The sequence below is a fragment of the Pan paniscus genome, chromosome 6, assembly GCF_029289425.2.
Source record: "Pan paniscus chromosome 6, NHGRI_mPanPan1-v2.0_pri, whole genome shotgun sequence".
Classification (NCBI taxonomy): Eukaryota; Metazoa; Chordata; class Mammalia; order Primates; family Hominidae; genus Pan; species Pan paniscus.
In genome coordinates, this window is record NC_073255.2 from 186,000,542 (window position 1) to 186,025,405 (window position 24,864).

At 47.7% G+C, this 24,864-nt stretch overlaps 1 protein-coding gene and 1 non-coding gene across 3 annotated transcripts in view; both read right to left on the minus strand.

The window, feature by feature from the left end:
- Positions 1 to 2,990: 2,990 nt before the first annotated feature.
- TRNAC-GCA (transfer RNA cysteine (anticodon GCA)) lies at positions 2,991 to 3,062 on the minus strand. Its single transcript has one exon. It is a non-coding gene; the product is annotated as a tRNA-Cys (tRNA).
- Positions 3,063 to 19,292: 16,230 nt separating this feature from the next.
- The window catches only part of ZNF777 (zinc finger protein 777), a 29,442-nt gene continuing 23,870 nt past the window's right edge, over positions 19,293 to 24,864 (minus strand). For both annotated transcript variants that reach the window (XM_034965183.2, XM_034965182.4), the window contains exons 5-6: positions 24,367 to 24,618; positions 19,293 to 20,729 (exon numbers count right to left, since the gene is read on the minus strand). In XM_034965183.2, coding sequence (XP_034821074.2) covers positions 19,573 to 20,729; positions 24,367 to 24,618 — 1,409 coding nt within the window. In that variant the 3' untranslated portion in view covers positions 19,293 to 19,572. The remainder of the gene's footprint in view (positions 20,730 to 24,366; positions 24,619 to 24,864) is intronic.

The window sequence follows — 24,864 nt, forward strand, 5'->3', positions numbered from 1 at the left end:
GCTGGATCCCTTCCTTACACCATATACAAAAATCAACTCAAAATGGATTAAGGACTTAAATGTAAAAAAAAAAAAAAAAAAAAAAAAGACTTAAATGTAAAACTGAAAATTATAAAAACCCTGAAAGACAACCTAGGAAATACCATCTTGGACATAGGAATGGGCAAAGATTTCATGAGAAAGACACCAAAAGCCATCACAACAAAAGCAAAAATTGGCAAATGGGATCTCATTAAACTTAAGAGCTTCTGCACAGCAAACCATCAACAGGGTAAACAGACAACCTACAGAACGGGATAAAATATTTGCAAACTATGCATCCATCAAAGGTCTATAAGGAACTTAAACAAATTTACAAGAGAAAAACAAACAACCCCATTAAAAAGCGGGCAAAGGTCAGCCGGGCACGGTGGCTCAAGCCTGTAATTCCAGCACTTTGGGAGGCCGAGGCGGGCAGATCACGAGGTCAGGAGATCAAGACCATCCTGGCTAACACGTGAAACCCCGTCTCTAATAAAAATACAAAAAAAATTAGCCAGGCGTGGTGGCGGGCGCCTGTAGTCCCAGCTGCTGGGGAGGCTGAGGCAGCAGAATGGCGTGAACCCAGGAGGCGGAGCTTGCAGTGAGCCGAGATGTCGCCACTGCACTCCAGCCTGGGTGACAGAGCAAGACTCCGTCTCAAAAAAAAAAAAAAAAAAAAAAGTGGGCAAAGGGCATGAACAGACATGAACACATGGACAGGTCTCAAAAGAAGACATACATGCGGCCAACCAGTATGGGCAAAAAAGCTGAATATCATCACTGATCATTAGAAGAATGCAAATCAAAACCACAATGAGATACCATCTCACACCAGTCAGAATGGCTATTACTAAAAAGTCAAAAAATAACACATGCTGGTGAGGTTGCAGAGAAAAGGAACCCTTATATACTGTTGGTGGGAGTGTAAATTAGTTCAACCATTGTGGAAAGCAGTATGGCGATTCCTCAAAGAGCTAAAAGCAGAACTACCATTTGATCCCATTACCGAGAATATAGCTAGAGCAATGTATAGCATTCTACCATAAAGACACATGCACACAAATGTTTATTGCAGCACGGCTCCCAATAGCAAACACATGGAAACAACCTAAATGCCCATCAATGATAGAGTGGATAAAGAAAATGTGGTACATATGCACCATGGAATATTATGCAGTCATAAAAAAGAATGAGATCATGTCTTTTGCAGGAACATGGATGGAGCTGGAGGCCATCATCCTTAGCAAGGTAATGCAGGAATGGAAAACCAAATCCTCATGTTCTCACTTATAGGTAGGAGCTAAATGATAAGAACTTATGAAGACAAAGAAGGAAACAACAGACACTGCGGTCTACCTGGGGGGGAGGGTGGGAGGAGGGGGAGGAGCAGAAAAGATCGCTATTGAATACTGAGCTTAATACCTGGGTGATGTGATAATATGTACAACAAACCCCTGTGAAATGTGTTTATGTATGTAACAAACCTTCACATGTACCCCCAACCCTAAAATAAAAAAAAATTTTAAACCATCCTTGGAAAAGAAAAAGAAATCGCCTGTAGTTTCAGGTACTCTGGAGACTGAGGTGGGAGGACTGCTTGAACCCAGGTGGTTGAGGCTGCAGCGAGCCATGATTGTGCTGTTGCACTCCTGCCTGGGCAACAGAGCAAGACCCTGTCTCAAAAGAAAAAAAAAAAAAAAAAAAGACTTGACTCCAAGGTTTTGATTTCTGCTCCAGAATCTCAATCTCACACCTCAGAAGGAGCATGGACTACCCTACTTTGACTTTCTCCTCCTTCCAGTGCACCCTCCCCACCAGCCAATGGAGATAAACCTTTCTGAGGAAAACATTATCCTGGGGAATAATGAGTTGGTAAGCTGGTGATTAATGAAGTTGAGAAACTACAAAGCCATTATTAAAAAGGTGAACATCAGTCTGTTATTGAGGACAATCCCCTTTCAGGTCTGTAGTCCTGGCATCTAATTAATGGAACCAAAGCTTTTGGAAGTTCACTTTATAAAAGATGAAACAGTTGCCATTATTGTGAATGCTGGTGTACTCCGTTTAAAAGTGCAATATTGAAGGTAGAACTCTTTGTGCAGCAACAATACAAGGGTGCGATTTGGAGAGCACAGCACTGTGATAAAAACAATGTTCTTGGCAAGGAAGTCTTTAGTAAATCCTAAGAAGATTCAGCAGGATGTCGTTGGAACCGGATGTGGTGTACACACAACTCACAAGTCCATCCAAACAGGCTGGGATAGTCTACCAATTCAGATTAAGTGTGAGGTGTTTTTTTAGGTGATATATATGCAAATAAACTAAATTATTTTTTTGTAACAGCTGATTTAGTATAATAAAATATTTAGTTATGGTAGTATGTATGCACTCTCTGCAAGTGTTTTTGAAAATAGCTGTTGAGCACTTTCTGCGAGTGTTTTTGAAAATAGCTATTGAATAGAATCGCTATTCAATATTTGGTCTACCAAAATACTAAAACAAATCATACTCAGAATTATACTCCTCTCCAAATCATCCTTACTTGAACAATATATGTGGCTGGGAACCTGACTGTGGCTCCAGGGGCGCAGATGTGTGAGATGCGAGGTACTGCTGAAGCCCGGAAACCCGCGGGGCTTTTCTACACCTTTCCAGGAGCAGCCGCTGGAGATCCTGCCTCTCCAAGAGAGCCTGGCTAACCCCCCCACTTAGGTCAGAAGAAATGTGTGATGGGAAACCAGCCCTCTCTGGGAGTGTGAGGGTAAAGACGGTCCTATATTTCAGTTTCAGTGGGGCTGCAGGGTCTTTTGCTATCGGTGTGCTATGTACGCAGGTCTTGCTAGAGCCTGGGAACCTCTAAAAGTCATCGCGCAGAGGGAATGCGGATTTACACGACAAGGTCTTTGGAAATCAGTGTGCTCTGTATGCAGGTCTTGCTAGAGCCAAGAAACCTCTAAAAGCCACTGTTCAGGGGGCACCCGGATTTGAACCGGGGACCTCTTGATCTGCAGTCAAATGCTCTACCGCTGAGCTATACCCCCGTCACGCAGAAGAAAAGCGTCACTCACATCTTCGTAGTCAGCCGCACGCAAGCCGCGTACAGCATTGCAGGGTCCGCGCTTTGGGCGGCGCTTTTCTCCGGCGGCCAGTTCGGACCTTTGCGCTCTTACCGTCACACTCCAATGCACTTTCTTCCCCGAGTTTGGGAAGAAACCCCGGGGTGACAGCCCCGGCTCACGGCGTTTACTCCTTCGGCTGCCGTCACCTCGAACCTTTTCTTTATCCATCCCTTTTGGGCTCTTTCCCTTTTTGCTCTCATCTTTATTCTCCACCTCTGTCCTCTTCCCACGATCCTCTGACGTCACTCATGGCCCTTCCCCACACCAATTCTCCTCCCCGCAAACCACGAAGACCTTCTTAGGCCTTTATCTGATGCAAGCATTGTCTTTTTCAACTAACTGCTTATCTGCGATGAAAATGGAGGGCCCGGAGCAGTGAAGAAAAGGTAGGCCATTTATTTCCTAAAGCAAAATAGGAGATGGAGGCCAAGAAAACCAAAAAGTGACAGCAGCGGGAGAGAGCCTGCCCCACTACACATCAGCATCTGCCAGGACACAAGAATGGACTCGGTGCAGGGACAGAACACCTGGAACGCAGACCTGGGAGCCCACCATAGTCCACGCACGAACTGAATGAAAGAGCGTCACTCACTTTTACAGAGCAGTTGTGTTCACAGCGACTCCGTAAGGCTGGCGCTATGACTGGTGTCCCAATTTTACAGATGAGAAAGCTGAGGCACAGAAACGTTGAAAAAGCTGTCCAACGTCAAATGGTTGGTAAGTGGAAATGCAGACTCAAGTGGTCTGGCAACAGAGTCCATACACTCAACCACCGTGTTTTACACATCACAAATTCATAGGGGAAAGGAAGCGTCATTTACATATATTCTACTGGGAGACTTAGTTGGCCATTTGGGAAAAATAAAGTGGCAACTAAACTTCATATTATATACCAAAATAAAGTCCAAGTGGATTAAATTATTACATATAAAATATCAAACAAATAAAAGCATAAGACAGTATAAATTGCATCTAACTGATTTCTGAAGGACTTTCTAATACACAATGGAACAAATCCCAACAGAAAATACCAATAGATTCGGCTACATAAGCATTAAAGGTTCAGGTATGTAAACAAAATCAAAAGGTTAACACCAAGTTGGGAAAATATTTCTGTCATGTAGGACAGTCAAAATATTACAAATTAATATCCTTAATAAGTAAAGAGCCCACATGTAATAGCAAAGGCCATCAAAAGACAATTCACAAAAGGAAATAGTATAATAGTAGTTGATAGAAAAGTATAAGTGTTAGTAAGTCAAAATAAATCTTAGTAAAACCAAAGACATGCAAATGAAAACAACACCATTTAACATTTTTCCTGTATTGAAATGGACAAAAATTAAAGTAGCAATCCTCATACTGGCAAGGGCATGGTAAGTCCATACTATTTTAGGCCTGTAAACTGGTACAATTTTTTATTTTTATTTTTATTTTTTGAGATGGAGTCTTGCTCTATCGCCCAGGCTAGAGCGCAGTGTCGCAGTCTTGGCTTATTGCAACCTCCACCACCTGGGTTGCAGTGAGCTGAGATCCTCAGCCTCAGCCTCCCAAAGTAGCTGGGATTACAGGTGCCCGCCACCATGCCCGGCGAATTTTTGTATTTTAGTGGAGAAAGGGTTTCACCATGTTGGCCAGGCTGGTCTCCAACTCCTGACCTCAAGCAATCCACCTGTTTTGGCCTCCCAAAGTCCTGGGATTACAGGCCTGAGCCACCATGCCTGGGCTTGGTATAATCTCTCTCGAGAGGAAAGGCAGTATAAAATAAGAGATAAGTTAAAACAATTCCCTTTGACCTAGTAGTAATTCTGTTTCTATGAACCCAGCCCAGAAAAAGCGTGAAATATGAACAAATGTTGGCTCAAAGATATTTAAGTGCTCTTAAGTGTTATTTAAAATATTTAAGCAAATAGATGGCAGGGCGCAGTGGCTCATGCCTGTAATCCCAGCACTTTGGGAGGCCGAGGCGGCTAGATCACCTGAGGTCGGGAGTTTGACACCAGCCTGACCAATGTGGTGAAACCCCCGTCTCTACTAAAAATACAAACATTAGCTGGCCTGTGGTGGTGCGTGCCTGTGATCCCAGCTACTCAGGAGGCTGAGGTGGGAGAATAGCTTGAACCCGGGAGGCAGAGGTTGCAGTGAGCCAAGACTGCACCACTGCACTCTAGCCTGGGCCACAGAGGAAGACCCTGTCTCAAAAAAAAAAAGTAATAATAATAATTAAACAAATAGAAACAGAAATGCCTAATATTAGAGAGGTGGTTAAGAAACTATGGCATATCTACATGATAGAAAACTAGCTATTTAAAATGTTTGATATAATTCACAAGAAAATGTGAATTACATCTTAAGTCAGTGGTTCTCGATTCTGACTACCTTAGAATCACCTAGGGAGGTTTTAAAAGTACTAATGCAGGTAGGAGGGGGCAGATCAGTTGAATCAGAATATCTAGAGTGATACCCAGACACTGATAGTTTGTGCTGTCAGGGGATTCCAGTGTGCAGCCACGGTTGGGAATCACGATGTTAAATGAGAGTAGGTATTATCTCAAAGGTAAAAATAAGTAGAATCAACCAAACAAAAAGATAAAAAGAAATATTTTGAGATCCTAATATCTCCTAGCTCCATGGTGAGATTGTTAGTGACTATTTCTTCTTTATACTTTTTGGTATTCTCAGTGATTGTTTTATTTTCCTAAACCACTAAGAAATTATTTTTTAAGTTTAAGGGCCCCCAGAAGCACCTCAATTCAAATTGGAAGCTCTTAATCTATAGTTAAATGCCCTATTTAGGGCCATAGCCCCTTCTTGTGCCCTCCCTCCCATCCAGCCACTCCCAGGACTCAGTCAAACAAGCATCAGTGCGTGGAACTGGCACAGGTCCTCTCCGTGGCCTTCTAGGAAGCCACCTACCTGTCAGCTTCCTGGATCACCCACCTAAGGGCATCTCAGTTCGGTGAGGATGCCCTTCACGTGCACTGTTTGCTCCAGGGCACACATGTGAAGACTAAAGCATGAATATAGGGGTTATGGGTGATTTCAGAACGTTTTTCTTTATATTCCTCTATATTCTTCACATTTTCTGCAATAAAATGTATCACTTTGAAAATCAGAAAAACCCACAAATATTACAAATTTAAGCATATCTCTTCTAGTAATTACAAGCAATATCATTTCCTTTTGACATAATTAGTACGTAATTGCCTAAATAAGACAAAAAAGACTCCAAGGAATGCTAATTTGGGAAATAAGTGCATTATAATTTACACATAACGTACTCATTCAAGTGCCTTTTTTTTTTTTTTTTTAAAGAACCAAGGTCTTGCCCCGTTGCTCAGGAATGCAGTGGCGTGATCATGGCTCACTGTAACCTCAAACTCCTAGGCTCAAGCGACCCTCCCATCTCAGCCTCTCAAGTACCTGGGACTACAGGCCTGCTGCACCACCACATCATCTGGATTTGTTGTTGTTGTTGTTGGAGACAGGGTCTCGCTCTGTTGACCAGGCTGGTCTTGAACTCCTGGGCTCAAGCAGTCCTCCTGCCTCAGTCTCCCAAAGTGCCAGGATTACAGGTGTGAGCCACCATGCCTGGCCTCATTTATGCTTCTATAGGAATAATTAATTCCATTTTGCACATGAGGACACAGCCTCAGAAAATTTGCAAGGAACTCAATTTCAAGACCTCTCTGTCCAAGTCCAGGGCTGTTTCCACAATACTATATTTTTTTCATCTTTTCTAGTAAAGGTTGGATAACTGGAAGAACAGAGAGCTGATCACTGGGATCTGAAAGAGTTACCACCTCATTCCCAGTCCTGCCCTCTCCATGTGAGGACGGGTGAATCTGAGATAGAAATAATGACTCATGTGTGCTGAGTGTTTATGTTGGAGGCTCATATACACTATCCTACAGAATCCTCATAGCTGTCTGAGGCAGGTACAATTGTTATATCCTAGGAAATAGTTAAGACTGCTCCCATTTTATAGCTGAAGAAACAGATTCAGGGGGACTAAGCGACTCATTCAGTCATTTAACAAATACACTACGTTCCAGGGTCTAGTCTAGGCACTGAGGACTCAGCAGTGAACGAGGCCAAGAAACACAGCCCTGGCCCCATGGAGCTATATTCCCAGAGGTGCAGTGTGACAGACAAGCAAACTAATGCATGAATGAAAACATCACAGATATTGAAAACACTACAGGAAAATAAAGCATGGTATTCTGATGGAAGACAACAGGGATGGTCAGGAAACGATGATTGGAGCTGAAATCCGAATGATAAGAAGCCAGTGAGGAAAAATCTGGATGCATGTCCGGGCTCACACCTGCAATCCCAGCACTGTGGGAGGCTGAGGTGGGCGGATTGCTTGAGCACAGGAGTTCAAGACCATTCCTGGGCAACATAACGAAAACTCATTTGTACAAAAGATTTTTAAAAAAATTAGCCAGGCGTGGTGGCATGCACCTGTAGTCTCAGCTACTTGGGAAGCTGAGGCCAGAGGATCAGTTGAGGCTGGAGAGTCGAGGCTGCAGTGCCACTGGCACTCCAGTCTAGGTGACAGAATGAGACCCTGTCTCAAAAAATAAGTAGATAAAAATAACTAAAATTCTGGATGCAGTGGATCCCAGGCCTTGGGTAGAGTGACCCACTTGGAAGTGGCTTGGCAGGATGAAGCAAGAATGAGGCCAGTGTGGGGCAGCAGAGGGGGCAGAGCAGGACAGTGATTTGAGGTGGAGGTGAGGTGGGGTCAGGCCACAGAGGGCCCTGTGAGCTGGGTCAGGAGGTGGCATTTATTTACTGTGTCATCCCAGGGAGAGTGGAGCCTGGATTTGGATCTCCCTCCCATGTGCAGGGGCCACATCTCTGAGCCCTTCCTCAGAGACTCTGTGCTGGGCTTGGCACAGGTCTTCATCACCTCGGGCCTGTCCTGTGGAGACAGGCTTCCCAGGTCAGTCTGTAAGCCTCCTCGGCCATGCAATTAAGGTTATTGTTCATCCAGCCGACCTGGTTTCTGCCCCTGAGGAGCAGATTTAGGTGGAGGAGGCACACATGAACACCCACTGTCACTCGGTGTCACTTCAGTGATAACTGTCTTAAGTTCTGTGAACCTAGAAAGGGGAAGGGGGAGAGTGGGCACCACAGTTACCCTAAGCTGGGGTGTTCCAGAGGCCTTTTCTGAGGGAGTGACATTTCCACAACACCGTGCAGGAGGAAGGAACGTTAGTTGGGAGATGAGCAGCCCAGGAAGTTGGGCGGCATGGGTGAAGCCTGAGGCAGTGGGGTGCCAAGAGCAGAGAGAAGGTCAGGGTGCCGGAGTCTGGGAGGCAGCCTGTGTGGACTGAGTAGGGTCTTCCCAAAGTTCATGTCCTTCCAAGAACCTCAGGAGGTGACCTTCTTTGGAAATAGGGTCATTGCCAATGTAATAGTTAATTAAGACCAGGTCATCCTGGCACAGGGTGGGCACTCAGTCCAATATGACTGTTATGCTCATCAGAAGAGAGGAGACAAAGGGAGCAGGCCAAGTGCACGCTGGCGCACTGCATCCAATGCTGAAGCCAGGAGAGAGGCATGGGACGGTGTCCCTCAGAGCCTCCAGTAAGAACCAAGCCGGACCACACATTGATCTTGGACCTCTGGCCTCCAGAACTGCAAGAATCCATTTCTGTTGTTTAAAGCCAACCAGTTTGTGGCACTTTGTTACAGCAACCCCGGACAGGGCCGAGAAGGCAGGCAGGGCCTAGTGGGTCCTGAAAGATTTTGGACCTTACCCTAAGAGCAATGGGGAACCTCCCAAGCAAGAGAGGACTATGATCAAATTTGCCTTTTCAAAAGATTCCCTGGCCGCCCAGTGCTCCCACAGCATTCAAATCCGTTAAGAGTGAGGCCCCACAATAGGACAGAGGCCCTGCCGCCTGCACATCACTCACACGGAGGCACACGTCACTCAAATACACCGGGTGCTTGCCAGCCTTCCCACCGGCCCACAGAGCGGGGCTTCCTTGCCTGCTCCCCACACACAACTAGGGGAGACGGCCGACCTGCGGGAGGATCGTCTGGCCCTATGCCTCAAACGCCTTAGAAAACGCTCGTACCCTGGACCAGGCAGTTCCACTCCAGGAGGTTAGTCTTTGCATGGTATTTGTTTTATTAGGGGGCCACCGCAGCCTGGGCTAAAGAATTTAGTCTTCGGAAAAAACTAGGCAGACATTTGAAAATATATCAAGGAAAAAAAGTGCAGGCCGGGCGCTGTGGCTCACGCCTGTAATCCCAGCACGTTGGGAGGCCGAGGCGGGCGGATGACGAGGTCAGAAGATCGAGACCAGCCTGGCTAACACGGTGAAACCCCGTCTCTACTAAAAATATAAAAAATTAGCCAGGCGTGGTGGCGGGCGCCTGTAGTCCCAGCTACTCGAGAGGCTGAGGCAGGAGAACGGCGTGAACCCGGGAGGCAGAGTTTGTGCAGTGAGCCGAGATCCTGCCACCGCACTCCAGCTTGGGTGACAGAGCGAGACTCCGTCTCAAAAAAAAAAAAAAAAAAAAAAAAAGTGCAGCCTATCATGAGAGAGCGCCTCCAGGTCCACCTCCGCATGGGACAAACACAGCGAGCGGCCAGGAGCTGGGCCTCAGCCTTGGTTTCCTCATCTGCACAACGAGAAAAGTGGGTAGAATGCAGGCTGCCTGGGAAGGAGCTTGAGCAACCCTAAAGCTCGGGGTCAATTCACGGAGTCCCCTCTCCTTCTGGGACCCAAGGCCCTCCGGGTCTTCTGTGCTGTTTTGTGCCGTGGGTTGAGCCTTCGAGGTGGGGTAGGTCTCATATTTCCTGTGCTCTCAGATTCCTGCGGCCGCACCTTTGTTTGCACCAACTGTGTTTGCACCAACTGTGTTTGCACGGGGATTTGCTGGGGCCTTGGGCCGGCAGGCCAGTGTGTGCAAGAAAAGCAACCTGACAGCGGCTCCTGCTAACCAGGGCTGGTTCGGGGCTGCGGCCGGGCGGCTCCCGCACTGCGACTAAGGGCCAGCCGGCTGGCAGGCGGGGCTGGGGCTCGGATGTCGGGACTAGCGGGTCTCTGGCGCGAGGCGGACGCCACCACCGAGAAGGCCGCGCGCATTCCTAGAGCGGCCGCCAGCGGCCAGGTGAGGGCGCCGCGGCCTCCGGGGCCTCCTCGCCTCTGGCCGGCAGGGGGCAGCGCGCGGCCCCGCGCGGCCCGACGTGGCGCTGGCCCGGGAGGCAGCCCGTGGGCCGCCGGCGCGCCCTGCCGGGCACCCAGCAGCGCGCTCCCGTTCTCATCAGACGGGAGAAAAAACGCCCAGGCAGAGGAACGTCTAAAAGTCAAGTCATCAAAATTAATTTAATCGAGAAAATGTGCATATTTAAAATATGGATAGAGACGCATAAATACATCTTTAAAATAAAAATATAATCGTTTGTGTTAAGTCCTTGCTCCATTGGCTCGCAGCTGCACTCACAGCACCAGTGAGACCGACACGGTTGTGCCCCATCCCACAGGCGCCAAATGGAGGGCGCAGGGTTTTAGGGGCTCGCGTAGGGCCTCTCGGGCGGCAGCAATGGAGCCGCGAGGCCGGCGGGGAGACCGAGGACGGGACCCGCTGAGCTCTGGGTGAGCTGGGGGGACTCGAGGGGACCTGGATGGGCCAGAGGCCTGGCTTGGGGAAGGGCCCCTTCCCGGTTCCCCAAGGTCCCCGTGTGCCGCTGCCGTAGGGAAGCAGGAAGGCACGGCCGCGCCAGGCGACCTGAACGAGAGGAAGCCCGGGGTCGCCGCCCGCGGGCGCGGCTGGTGTTCATACCCAGCCAGGAAGGGCGGGCGGGCCTCGGGTGCCACGCGGCGTGCCCGGCGCTTTCCCCGCAGTCACGCTTGCTGCCCGTCCCTGGACTCCTTATCAGGCAGCTGGGTGACCTTGCTGCAAAGGGCAGGGCCGTGGAGCAGGATTTCTGCCGCACACCAGCCACCTGCAACGGTGGTAAGAGGATTTGGCAGTGATCCGGGTACTCTACCTAATATTGGGGCTGAAATATCAGAAGGAATGATAAAATCCATTTTTAAGTGATAGCGTTTAAAGGTGTTGGATCAGTTTTAATGAAGAAAATCATCTCCATCCCAGCTGGGCAGAGATTTGGGATTGTACCCGTGTTTCTTCCCGCACATTGTCACCTGTGGCTTGTTCATCCGTTCATTTCGCGTGCACTGAGGACCTCTGAGGACCTTGCGCCAGACTCTGGAGCAAGCGCGAAATGAACAAAAGCCGGCCCTGCCCTTGGGAAAAATCAAACACACAATGGCCGCCGAGTGCACGCTCCGAGCACGCGCCAAGCCCTGGAAAGCCTGGTAGAGGGGACCCTCCAACCTCCCGCAGTGATGCGTGTGTGGCCAGGGGTCTTGCTAGGCTGCACCTTGCACCTGAATCTCCCGTTGCCTTCACCGTGGAAGCGTTTGCTGTAAAAATAACATGGGGGTTGGGGCGGGGGAGACGTCTTTGTAGCTTTCTCACAGGGCTTAGGACATCTGTCCTGCTATCTTCCCCGGCCTTCCAGGGATTCTCAGTGGATGTTAGCTCTCTGGATTTCACTGGCAAGGTTATAGAGACTTACCATTTTCTGATATGAACATCTGCCAAGTAACGCATAGAGAATAGGAAAGCATGCATATCCCACAAGGAAAAAAATAAAACTAAGAAACTGTTCTATCAAAGAATTAAGTAAGCATGGAGTGTGTCACTGGATAAATTAAACATACAGAGTTTGGATTGAGGCTAGGAAAGGTTGAAGCAAGAGAAAAGGAGCCCTGGTGACTTGCCCAGGGCAGAGGTTTTTGAAGTGAGCTTCCTCCTTGGAGACCCCTCAGTGCAGGGGGAGTTTGGGAAGACGGGGGCGCCAGAGCAGGTAGGCTTGGCTCCCTCTCCAGCCTCTTAAGGCATGAGTTATTTTACATATTTAGCTTCTGAAATTTGTTTTATTTAAACAAGGGATTCCGGAGGCTACAAACGAAAGCTTGAAAACACTGACAGATGAAGTGCAAAAAATTTGGCTGACCATTATAAATTTGATAAAGATTTCATGTCCTGAATCTGAAAGAGATTCTAAAATATATTACAGATTTAGTTCTACAGAGAAGGGATGAACTCGTCCAAGTAATTTCACAGGTGGAGATGGTTAGAAGTCCTCATACTGGGTGGTTAAAATTGATTTCTTCCATAGTTATGGAAAAGACTTGATACCTTCTCTTGGAGAAATAAGGGACTCATTCAATTGTAAGTTTTTATTGTTTAGAACATAGAAATTCCTTCTACAACCAGAAAAAAACGCTATTTTCATTTGGGGGCAAAGAATTTTAAATAAGATTCTGGAATTGTGTTATGTGATTACTACATACTAATAAGAGTTAATCTTTTTGGTAAAATGAACACCCAAGCATGTTTGTATGCAATTAACGTTTGTTTCAAGACTCTGAAGAGCTGGCAACAATTTGGGCAAGGAAAATGTGTCTATTTCTCTCAATTTGTCTACTGTATGAATTAAACACACCAGAGATTGGCTTAAATTGGTCTGAATATTGACTTGCTTTTTTTAGCAGCACTCTGAAACATTTGAGGTTTTTTTTTTCCTCCCAAACTTATTTCAGAATGCATCACTGGATAAATTGGCTTGGTAAGGCATTGATTAATTCAAGACACAGTAAGGAACCACTGGGTTAAAGTGGGAAAGAAATAATACAAATTTTAGTTGGACAGTCATTATTATTAAATTGTTCAGGGGGTAACTATGGGAACCAACTTAGTGTCTTTACTTTTTGACAAAATTAATGTGATTTATAGTGATGACTATCATCCAAATAGAAAAATATATACAGAATTTTTTTTAAGAGACAGATTCTCACTATGTTGCTCAGGGTGGTCTCAAACTCCTGGGCTCAAGCGATCCTCCTCCTTAGACCTCCCAAAGTGCTGGGATTACAGGTGTGAACCACCACACCTAGCAGAAATTTTTTTGTATACGCCAGACGCGGTGGTTCACACCTATAATCCCAGCACTTTGGGAGGCCTATGGAGGATTGCTTGAGTCCAGGAGTTTGGGACCAGCCTAGACAACGTAGTGAGATGAGACCATGTCTCTACTAAAAATAAGAAAATTAGGCTTGGTGGCTCATGCCTGTGGTCCCAGCTACTCAGGAGGCTGAGGCGGGAGGATCACCTGAATGTGGGAGGTCCAGGCTGTAGTGAGCCATGATGTCACCATCGTACTCCAGCCTGAGACAGAGCAAGACCCTGTCTCAAAAATAAATAAATAAATTTTTTAAATCTTAAATTTTAGAATTTGCATAATTTACCTGCAGCAAATTTGATCATGGGACCATGTAGTTCTTGGCTGGTACCTTCTGTGGAAAAATGGCAAATTTCACCTTTCATACTTGTTTACTTTTCTTAATTGAGTTTAGCTTAAATCCAAGCTATTTCAATCCTTTGAGGGCATAATTTGATTATCTGTGTATCCTGTAAATGAAGAGCTGATTGCATTTAATTTTTAAAAAGATTTTATACTTATTAGACTATACTGATTTTAAGAAGAAACAGTCTGTTGTCCTGATAATCATTCTTTAACTAAAATTACCAGCAGGGATAGAAATTTTCATTGATACATTTTGTCATTAAAATTCAACTTTCCATTACCTGAATTAATAGACAGCAGTGATGCTCCTGTCTTATAATTCTTGAGTTATTTTGAGATATTATTTTACAAAGAGAAGCAGTGAGTTTCATTCATGCGGTAGTGGCGGGGAGGGAATGGTGAGAACTCAGAGGTAGCATTGAGCCGGCAGGATTAGAGTCAGGGTGTATTTTGTGTTATTAGGGAGCAGGTATGTCTTCCTTATAATAATCTCCTTCATGCAACTACTCCTCTGACTGATAAACAAATGGCTTCTTAGGTCCCAACGTCAGAAATAAACAGAGAAAGGTGGCCTCTTGCCATAACAGTGCTCTCCCCAAAGTCCCTAAGGTATAGAGGACTCAGTCTAAAACGGGGACTGGATTGGTGTTCTAACCACCAGTGTGCCCAGGAACACCTATTCTACCCTGGTCAGGTGAACCTCAGCGCGTCTCCCAATGTCGCCTGGGCTTGGCTGGCCAGGCAGCCAGGGAACTGTGCTTTCAGGCAGGTCCAGACTCACATGCTGTGCCCATAGACAGTGAAAGCTGCAAATCAAAGAGAAATAGTCATGTTTTGCCCTTTTTATTAAGGATCCATGTTGAAATTGGGAGGCAGTATGTAACAGTGGTTAATAGCACACAACTGGGGTTCCCACCCACTTAGGTTTAAATTCTGGCCGTGTGACCTTGGCTGCTGATGGCTGAACCTCTCTGAACTTCATCTGTTCAAGGGGACACAAGTACCAATTTCACAGGTTGTTGCAAGATAAAATGAAAGGAAAGCGTTTATGATTTGGCACAGTGACTGCAACATGGTAAAACTCAATGAATTGTAGTGATTTTAGTTATTATCCTTAATAAACTTATGGCTAGTTCTGACTTCTGAACAGAACTTTTCATGTAAGGTTGCGATCAATAGTACTATGTTTAATGTTTTCTTTTCTTTCTTTCTATCCTGGTCTTTTCCCCTTTTTTCCTTCCTTTCACCTTCCTTTTCTTTCTTTTTTTTAGAGAAATCATTTAACCTGGAGCCATCCTTTGTAGAAAACAGAAATAAAAGGGCTAAAGTCTATATTGTAACTAAAATTCCTCATTTCAAGGAAACCAACTAGAAATGGTAGATGCAAAGTTGATTTTTTTTTTTTTTACAAATTGTCATCTAGAAGTTGCCAGTATGACTGGGAAGCAACAAGAGGCTTCAGCAGCAGTAATGCTTTCCAGAGCGCTGGAGGAGAGGCCCTGGCCTGACTCAATGTTGCCCTGGCAACAGTAGGGCCTGGAGGGCCTCTGTCCCTGATCCCTTAATCTGAGGAGCTGCCACCACAGTGCTTCAGGAAAGGTCTCCCACAGACACCTGGCTGGTTCAGGCTACATCCACTGAAGAGGAATGAAGAAAAGCTGGGGATGCGGTTCTTTATCAGAGACAGCTGCCTAAAGGCCTCTCTGATGGTCCCAGCTTTCCAGATCCCCAGAGGCTTAACCAGGCTGCCAGTCTCCACCAGATGCTAAGTGCTGTCTAGGCAGCCAGGGATTCCTAATCCTCTTGTGTTTCTCCACAGAGCCCAGCACAATTCTTTGCACACAAGTGGTGATTAATAAATACTGGGGGGGGGGGGCCTGTAAGACAGTGAGCATCCCCTCGGCACCAGCCCTGCCTGTCCCACCTGTGACCTCGGAGGACCCAACTCCGCTCCTCTTCATTTCTCAGCTATAAAATGCTAGGGCTCAGCGCTAAGGGTTTTTTCCTGCCTCAAACATTCTTTTTTATCCTCTTACTGTGTTCATCATTTTGGCAAATGCACAGAGCATGTTCTGTTTAATATATTTTGTTTCCCCCAATTTTATCTTCAGTCAAAAAATCTGGAGGCAAAATGGAATAATTTAAAAGAGGTGCTGGCTTTTCTTTTCTCAACAACCATACTGGCCCCAGGAAAACAACTTTTTGGCCAAGCACATGGGCTTTGGAGTCAAAGAACTGAGTTCAAATCCTGGCTCTACTATTTGGTTGCTGTGTGACTTTGGGCCTACTTAACCTCCCTGAGCCTGGAGCTCTCCACCTATAAAATGGGTGTAATGAAACATACATCAGGGTTATGAAGGGATGTATGTAAAGTCTTCCAAAGTAAGAAGCTCTCAATAAATGGTAGTTATTCCTTCTGCTACACAGCTTTATGGGGCCAACAGCAACAGGCAACTTAGGAGTTCACAAGTCTAATTAAATTAAGGGCACCCAAGAAAAGCACTGTGAAAGAGGACCAGAAAACTCAGCGAGGTGGGGTACTACCTCCTGCAAACTCTGGAGTGTGGCCAAGGGGTGAACTGAAACCCTGTCCACTCCTAGATAAGGACCATGATATAGTTGTGGTTTAATTTGTAGTTTCTCACACCAAAATAATCTACATTTGCCTACTGAAACTTCTTTCTCAAAGATTCATTCTTTTAGGATATAACACTAGCCCACTACCAACTTGAACTTCTGTTTGAAATTAGTAATCTCTTACTGAGACCTTAGTATCTGCCAGTGTCCTTGCTATGTATCTATTGTGATTTAAGCCTCAGAACAATGGGAACTTTATTATCCCTATTTGACAGATGAGGAAATTGATGTTCTGTTAATTAACTTGTTCAAGGCCATCCAACTATGAAGTTTAAAGCCACGTCTTTTTGACACCAAAGGCTATCTACACTTTAGGAACCAATAGCAGAGATTAGGGCAAATGGAAAGTGAGATTCAAGATGGTGGCAAGAAGTCAGAACAAGGGGAGAGACGATTTGGGGCACAGGGTGCTGGGCACTTAGGAAGAGGCATGAGGAGGGAGTCAGAGCCAAGGAAGGGGAGGTAGAAGTCAGGGAAGCCATGGCAGCCCAGCTACATGTAAGGTGAACCAATCTTGACATACTATGACGTGTCCTGAAAGACTTTAAATGGTATCCCAACAGACAGAGACGTAAGGATACACGAACCAGGCTGTTCTCGTTGATGCAATAAATTGTCAGTTAAAAGAAAAAGAAATACCAATCTTTGACTATATTTGGTTTAATCCTTTTAAAAAACAAATTTCAGATGGGAGCTATGGCTCATACCTGTAATCCCAGCACTTTGGGAGGCTGAGGTGGGAAAATGGCTTAAGGCCAGGAGTTTGAGACCAGCCTGGGCAACACAGAAAGACTCCCCCATCTCCAAAAAAGTTAAAAAAAAAATTAGCTGGGTGTGGTGGTGCACACCTGTAGTCCCCCAGCTACTCGAGAGGCTGAGGCAGGAGGACTGCTTGAGCCTAAGAGGTTGAGGTCAGAGTGAGCCATGATGGTGCCACCACATGCCAGCCTAGGTGACAGTGCAAGACCCTGTCTCAGAAAACAAACAAGCAAAAAGAAACAAAAACCACCCAGATTTCCTAGAAAAAGAAAGCCTCTCAAGCACCATTCTCATTTGACCCCATAATGTCCTGCTAACTTCATGTAACAAATGAAGTTCCTCTCTGAGTCTCCCACATGGATTCTACCCCACAGCACCTCCGTCTCCACTCAGGGTGGATATTTCCAGCACCCTTTGGTCCTCCAATTCCAGAGCTAGTAAAAATTTAGGGCAGCAACAGCCCTCTACCAAATACCTCCCCAAATTCCTCCACTAACAACTCTTTGAGACTTCAAATATCCTCACGTTCAAAAGAACCATTTCCACTGCCATCCCTTCAACCTCCACCCACGGGTTCTGTTATCTGCAACCCGTCCGTGGAACTGAGCTGGTTCTCCCACACCTGACTGTTAGATTTCTTTGCCTTCTACCAGATTCAGTCCCTGGATAGCTATTTGTATCATCTCTCTCTCCTACTCAGCAATCTTCAATGGTTTTTCCTACAAGATCCAATTCAAAGTCTGCAGCCTTGAAGTCTTAGATCCTTTCTGCACCCCTAGTCTACTCCAAACCAACATTTGGCCCTGTTTTTCCTAGACAGGCCCTTTCATCCAGCTGAGGTTTAATCCATCACTGCTCCTGATCTTACATGCAGCCTACTCTCCACACTTTTCCTTTTATGACCACCCCCACCAAGAAAGCTTGCCTCATTTTTCTCATGTATGGAAATCCTCTCCATCCCGCAGGCCCAGCTCAGATTCCACCTCCTGGGGGAAGCTGTCCTCCTGCAGGCCCCCTCTGCCTGGCAACTGGTGAAGCTGGCTGCACACTAGGGAACTACCTGCCCACGTGGCTGCACCAGCCTCGCAGCTGATGCTTCAGGTCTTGGTGGAAACTGCCCCTCAGTCCTTCACACCAGCCCAGACCTCTGCTCCCTCCTCTGGCCACCATCCCTATGTCCTATCATCGACTTAGAAATTCAGTCTAAATGGAGAAGCTTCACATGTGAGATCTTGTGCTATCAATCACTTCCCCTTTCTGTGCTTAGCTTACAAACTCTTTATACAAAGCAGAGGGAGCTGATGATCTCTATGGTCTCCTGAAAGTCAAGAGTGTATCACCTTCTTCCTCCAAATCCCCTTTTTTGAACCCCCTTCAAGTATCTTGTCACAACTTGACAGGCCTGGCTTCAGCAGTGCTCTCCTCTCAGGCCAGTCTCTCTGCTTTCAGCCCAGCTTCCCCAGTGTGCGAGGCTGAGCTGTGCACTCTGCTAGCCTCCATGAATTATCCCTTTGAATGGCCTGAATTCTCTCTGGGCCACTGCCAAACCCATCAGCAAAGTAAATCGCTCTGTGGGCAATGTAATATTCCTGCAGTTTCTCTTTCTATAAGAGAGAGCTGGAGGGAGATGGGAAATGAATGAATACCTAGAGAAACCAGGGTTCGTCAGCGCGTTCAGCAAGTCCAGAGTAGCTTTGGTGCAACATTCAAATAAAAAATGTTCTGACTGGTGCCTTTTGTGGCTTCCGCAAAGACTGGCACCAGGGGCCTCTGCACCTCTTCCCTAGGCTTCCCTCCCGCCACCCTACTCCTCAGCCAGCTGCATTTCAAGCTACGCAGGAACGCCTGGGCACTGAAGGCAGCGCCCAGCTTTTGCTACAGGACCTTCTTTCCAGCTCATTCCAAACCTGACCGTCACTCTCCTTGACCACGCTAGTCAACTGGGACCTATTCAGTCCTGAGCTCCCAGCAACCTCATGGACTCCAGGGCAGACGCGATGGTCTGGGGTTCCCGTGGTCCCTTAGACGTCAGTCCTGCCTCTCCTTCTCCATTTCAGAACCGGCGGGATCAGCGTCTCCCTCACCACCCAAATGGAGAAGGAACACAAAAAAGGGTCCCAACAGAACCTGTCAACTGACACTAGCGTATGTCCCTCCGGCCTTCTCAATCCCTCCCCTTCAAACCAAACAAAAACGGCAAACAGGAAACGCTCGTCTTTTAAAAATTACTCTATTATTATCAAATAGAACCACAGTATCCAAAAGGTAATTATAAAGTTCTATCCCCAACTAGATGGGCCCTACACCGCCCCTCTGAGTGGCCGGCGGCCAAATCACGCCCCCCGTGCTGATTGGTTTCATCCATTTTATTGTCAAGGAAATTAACAGCCCGAAAGGGTTCCCCAGGTCCGCGCCCTCCCCCCTGGGGCCCCCGGGGAAACGCGGCAGCAAGGGACCTGGTCTCACTGCCCCCATGTCCTTGGGAGGAGGGACGAGAGGAGAGGGGGAGCTCACGGCAAAGGGGCTGGGGGGCGCCCCGCCCCCGCCCGCTGGGCTCGGGCCTGGCGGTGTCCGAGGGGGGCTCGGCCCGCGCACCTGGCCGGGCGGCGGCGGCGGCGGCGGGGCGCGCGCTCACTCGCCCGTGTGGGTCCGCAGGTGGTACTTGAGCGACTGCTTGTAGCGGAAGCACTTGGCACAGTGCGTGCAGGGGTAGGGCCGCTCGCCCGTGTGCGCGCGCTGGTGCTCCAGCAGGTGATGCTTCTGCGTGAAGCGCTTGCCGCACTCGGCGCAGTGGTAGGGCCGCTCGCCTGTGTGGATGCGCCGGTGCTCCAGGAGGTGGTGCTTGCGGATGAAGCTCTTGCCGCACTCGGGGCAGGCGTGCGGCCGCTCGCGCGAGTGCACGCGGCAGTGGTTGGTGAGCTTGGACTTCTCGCTGAAGCTCTTCTCGCACTCGGGGCACTTGAAGGGCCGCTCGCCTGTGTGAGTCCGCTGGTGGCGCAGCAGGTGCGAGGGGCGGCTGAAGCTCTTGCCGCACAGGCTGCAGATGAAGGAGACCTCATGCTTGCCCGCGTGCACGCGCTGATGGATCACCAAGCTGATGTGCAGGCGGAAGCTCTTCTTGCACTCGGGGCACGTGTAGGGCCGCTCGCCCGTGTGCGTGATCTGGTGTTTGGTCAGGCTGGACTTGTGGCTGAAGCTGCTGTCGCACTCGGGGCACTTGTAGGGCTTAGGGCCACCGCCGCCGCTACCAGAGCTGGGTGACTTGGGACGCGGCTTGAGCGCGTGCTTGGGGTTGAACGTGGGCCCGCGTTCGGGTGAGACGCAGCCTCCGCGCACGCGGTGGATGCGCTGGTGCAGCGTGAGCTGTTGCTTGTGCCGGAAGCTGATCTCGCATTCGGCGCACTCGTAGGGCCCCTCCTTGATGTGGTTGCGCTGGTGGATGATGAGGTTGATCTTCAGGCGGAAGCTCTTGCCGCACTCCATGCATGTGAAGGGCCGCTCGCCGCGCCGGTTCCGCTGCTGCTGGCTCGAGGCCCCGCGGTTCTCGCTCAGGTGCCGCTCACCGTGCACGGAGGGCGCCAGCCTTTTCACTGCGGGGTTTCCTAGCTGCAGGGGCGGGGGGCTCTCCTCGCCCTCGGGGGACATCTCCCCGGGCAGCGGGGTCTGGTACATACTGGCCTCATATCTCCCGGACAGCTGCCCAAGGGATTGCAAGTGCTGCGGCAGCTCATCCTCCTCCTCCTCTTCTTCCTCCTCATCTTGTTCCTCTGTCTTGATCACGATCCCCTCTGCTCCAGGGACAGAGAGAGAAAGTCGTTAGCTGCTGCCTGGCGCCCCTAACCTACCTGGATGGAGGTACAGCATTGCTTCACCCTCACCAAAACATTGCATTATTGGCCCAAATTCCTTCTTTTGGGAAAAGTCCCCTCATTGCGTCCCCTGGTCCGCTCCCCTCCCCCAACAGGGTAGACGCGTAACCCAGACTGGCCTTACTGTTTGCTTCAGGAATTAGTCCAGACTTAAAAGGGGCTAAAAAGAGTCCTCTTTGGATTTTATACAGAGGACCGCAGGGGAAATCGCTTCCTGTTGGTTATGATGCGAAACTGCTGGTACAGCCGGACCCAGCAGGAAAGAAGGAAACCAGTACACAGAGCCGATGTGGGAACACCTGGATCCAGCCATGCCTGATGCTGGAATACTCACGATTCTCTAATTATATGAGCGATACACACCCCTTTTTCATTAGGCTACTTAAAGGTTGGGTTTCTACCAGCTGTACCAAAGGGTCTCCACTCCTAAGGTTCTCAGTCTTTGCCCCTCTGAGGACATCTCTGCCTGAACTCTGCTCAGACCGGCCCACTTCTTTCTTAATCCACTTGGAGGATGATTTCTCCTCTTGGTGCCTTTCCTCACCTTCCTCCAGAAATTTCCCTCTCCTCTCCATGTCTGCCTTGGTGATCAAAACCTACAGCACTCCACCCCTCCTTGGAGCCCACAGTACTCACTGGTGCCCACCCCAGGGATCAGGAACCCAGCCTTTTGCAGCCTCTCATGGGCGGAAGATGCACCGGCACAGTCAGACTCGACCACCCTTGAATCTGGATCAGGTGCAGGCAGTGCATGCCCCACCCGGGGATGCCCCCTCAACTCTCTAGCCTGGTCCTTTATGATAATGTAAGTTTTAGAGAAAAGAAGTGGCTCCCGACTCCTGTTTGAGTTTTCTCAAGTGCCTTGTACTTATTTGGCACTAACTGGTGAGTTCTATTTTTAGTCACCAGCTTTGTGTGACATAAGAAAGTCACTCACTTCTCTGGACCCATCTGTGACAGAAGACACAAAAATTCCGTGTTTGCAGAATAATTAAAAACCAACAAGACCTTTTCAGAGTACTCATACCTGTCCTTTTTTTTCATGAGCACAGTATCTTATTATAGGACGAGTCAAGCAAGAATTCTCCCCATTTTACAGATGGGTCATCCAAGCCCAGAGATATCAAGTGATGTTTCCAAATAGAAAATGAAGTCCTAGGCCTTTCTAGAGTTTGCAGGTTGGGACCCACCTGGTCTACCTCCTCAAGTAACATGGACTGAAGCTAGCAATGTTTGTGACCCAGCCAACGTCTTGTAAGGTTGCTAATGACTCCCTGTCCTTAGCACTTCCTTGGCCTCCTCTACAGCCAGTGAACTACAGTGGTAAAATTAGGACACAGGTGTGCTGAGTCAAGGCTGCCTCAGTAGTGTTAGGATTCTCAGCAAGAAGCGACCCAGAACATCCTTGGAGCATGATGCCTAAAAGATCAAGGAGCAGGCAGCTGCAGAGTGTGGTAACTAGTTGCCCTGGTGTTTATCCTGAAAATACTGAGTATGTCTGAAAGGCAAAGGGCAAAATAGATCCTGAGAAGCACTAAACTCTCCTTGAGCATCAAAGGTGCTTATTTCTTTTAATTTATTTTTTGAGACTGAGTCTGGCTCTATCGCTTAGGCTGGAGTGCAGTGGCATGATCTCGGTTCACTGCAACCTCTGCCTCCTGGGTTCAAGCGATTCTCGTGCCTCAGCCTCCCGAGTAGCTGGGATTACAGGTGCCTGCTACCATGCCCAGCTAATTTTTATACTTTTAGTAGAGATGGGGTTTCACCACATTGGACAGGCTGCTCTCGAACTCCTAACCTCAAGTGATCCGCCTGCCCCAGCTTCCCAAAGTGCTGGGATTATAGGCATGAGCCACCGCTCCTGGCCGAAGGTGCTTTTTTCTTAATGGAATGGTAAACACCAAACATTTGGCCCTAAAACTCAAGACTCAAAACTCCACAAACTACTGTTTAGTAGTTTTCTAAAGTTCTACTACAATTAATGGGGACTGCTCAAAAGGCAATAGAGTTTATACGATGATGGTCCCAATTTAGCATATACTCAGAATTTAACTTATGTCTTTTCACTATTCTGTTATGAAAGACAGCATGGTATGTCAAAACACTTCTGAAATACCATGGAGTTACTTAAAAATAAGGTGGTAGATCCATATATGTACATATTTTTGAGACAGTGTCTTGCTCTGTCACCCAGGCTGGAGTGCAGTGATACAATCATGGCTCACTGCAGCCTCAGCCTCTCAGCTTCAACCAATCCTCCCACCTCAGCCTCCCGAGTTGCTGAGACTACAGGCATGCGCCACCATTCCCGGCTAATTTTTAAATTTTTTGTAGAGATGGGGTCTTCCTATGTTGCCTGGGCTGGCCATGAACTCCTGGGCTCAAGCAATCCTCCTGCTTTTGCTTCCCAAAGTGCTGGGATTACAGGTGTGAGTCACTGCTCTGGGCCTAGATCCATATCTTTTGACCAATGAGATGGTCATTAATAAAATACCATGGGTATTTTATTAAGTGCAAAAAGGCAAATTATAGAGGAATTATCTACAGATAATTTTTAAACACTTTACATCAATATAATACTTTTAAAAACAGAAATGGATGTGGATCTATTTCTAAATATGAAAATACAATACAAACATGTAATGGTGAATGACTCACACATAAACGAAACATCCAGACAAAAACAAAAGTCCATGTGGGTTCTACCAATTTTTCAAGGAACACACTCAATTCCTATTTTTTTTTTCAGAATACAGAACAACAGCAAAAGCTGCCCAGTTCATCTGATACGTCCAGTATAATACTGTTTCCAAAATTAGATGAGAATAATTCAAGAAAAGGTTCATTTCATTTATGAATACAGTTGTCTAACTTGAGTAAAATATTTATTACCTAAGTCCAATAGTGAATTCAAAAAATACATCATGATGATCAAGTAGGGCTTTTCCCAGGCCTGCCAGGATGGCTCAGCATCAGAAAATCCATCACGGAAGATGTCCTGGGATCAGGCCACCGTGAGCCCCAGTGCCTTACTGTTCTTGAACTCAGAAGGAGCAAGAGTGAGCAGCATGGTGATAAAGTTTTATAATTAAACAAAAATGAAGACTAGGTTCGACCACAGAATGCCGGTGCTATTGTTATTTGAAAACCATGCTCTCCAGGGCTGAAATCTTCAAGGTAGTTGAGGCTTCTAGGGTGATATGAGATGATCAAGGACACGTTGGGAGAGTTCTAGCTTTGCCACTCTCTGTGTGGCCTTGCCCCATCTATTTAACCTCTGCCTGTAAAATGAGGGGTGGGATAGGTGAGCTCTGAGATCCCTTTGCCTGAACCAGTCTTTAGATGTAACCACTTCTTTCCTAGGTTGGAGACGGATTCTTACAAGTCCCGCGTCACGGAGCCTATACTCAAGGCCGTGCTTGGTAATTCTTTCCCACCTGTTGCCCCATCAGCGTCCAGCTACCTCTCTGAAGGAACCACAGCTTTCCCAGGGGGCAGGGGCCCTCTGGGAGGCCTCATGGCAACCCTTCCCCGGCCGTCCCCGCCCAGCACTCACCCGTGCAGTTCCTCTGCTGCACCAGCATCTGCTTCAGTTCGCTGAACTCGCTGGAGCCTTCCGTGGACTCCTCCAGCGTGTTCTCTGGCTCCTGCATGTCCAGGTCTGGCTGTTCCCCACAGGGGTCACCCAGCTCTGAGTCCTGGAAGCCGTGCTCTTCCACCTGTCCCATCAGGGGCTCAGGTGTCTCCAAACTTTCTGAGCCCTCGTCGTTGGTCTGTACCTCGATCTTAATCACGATCCCATCGTGTGCTGAGAGAGAGTGGGCAGGGGTGAGGAGGAGAAAAGAACCCAGAATGTTCATGCCAACTGCCCAGGTTTCTGCAGCCCTACAATTTACATCTCAATAAGTCTTATCTTAGAGACCCTGAAGAAATGTAATATTGAGTTGGAAATGAGTAGACACAGAATTTTCTGGACACCTTGTAGCTTTGAATACCAATACAAACTGTAGTCAAGTTAAAATAGATGCAAAGTTTGTTTTCCATGAGCTCCATA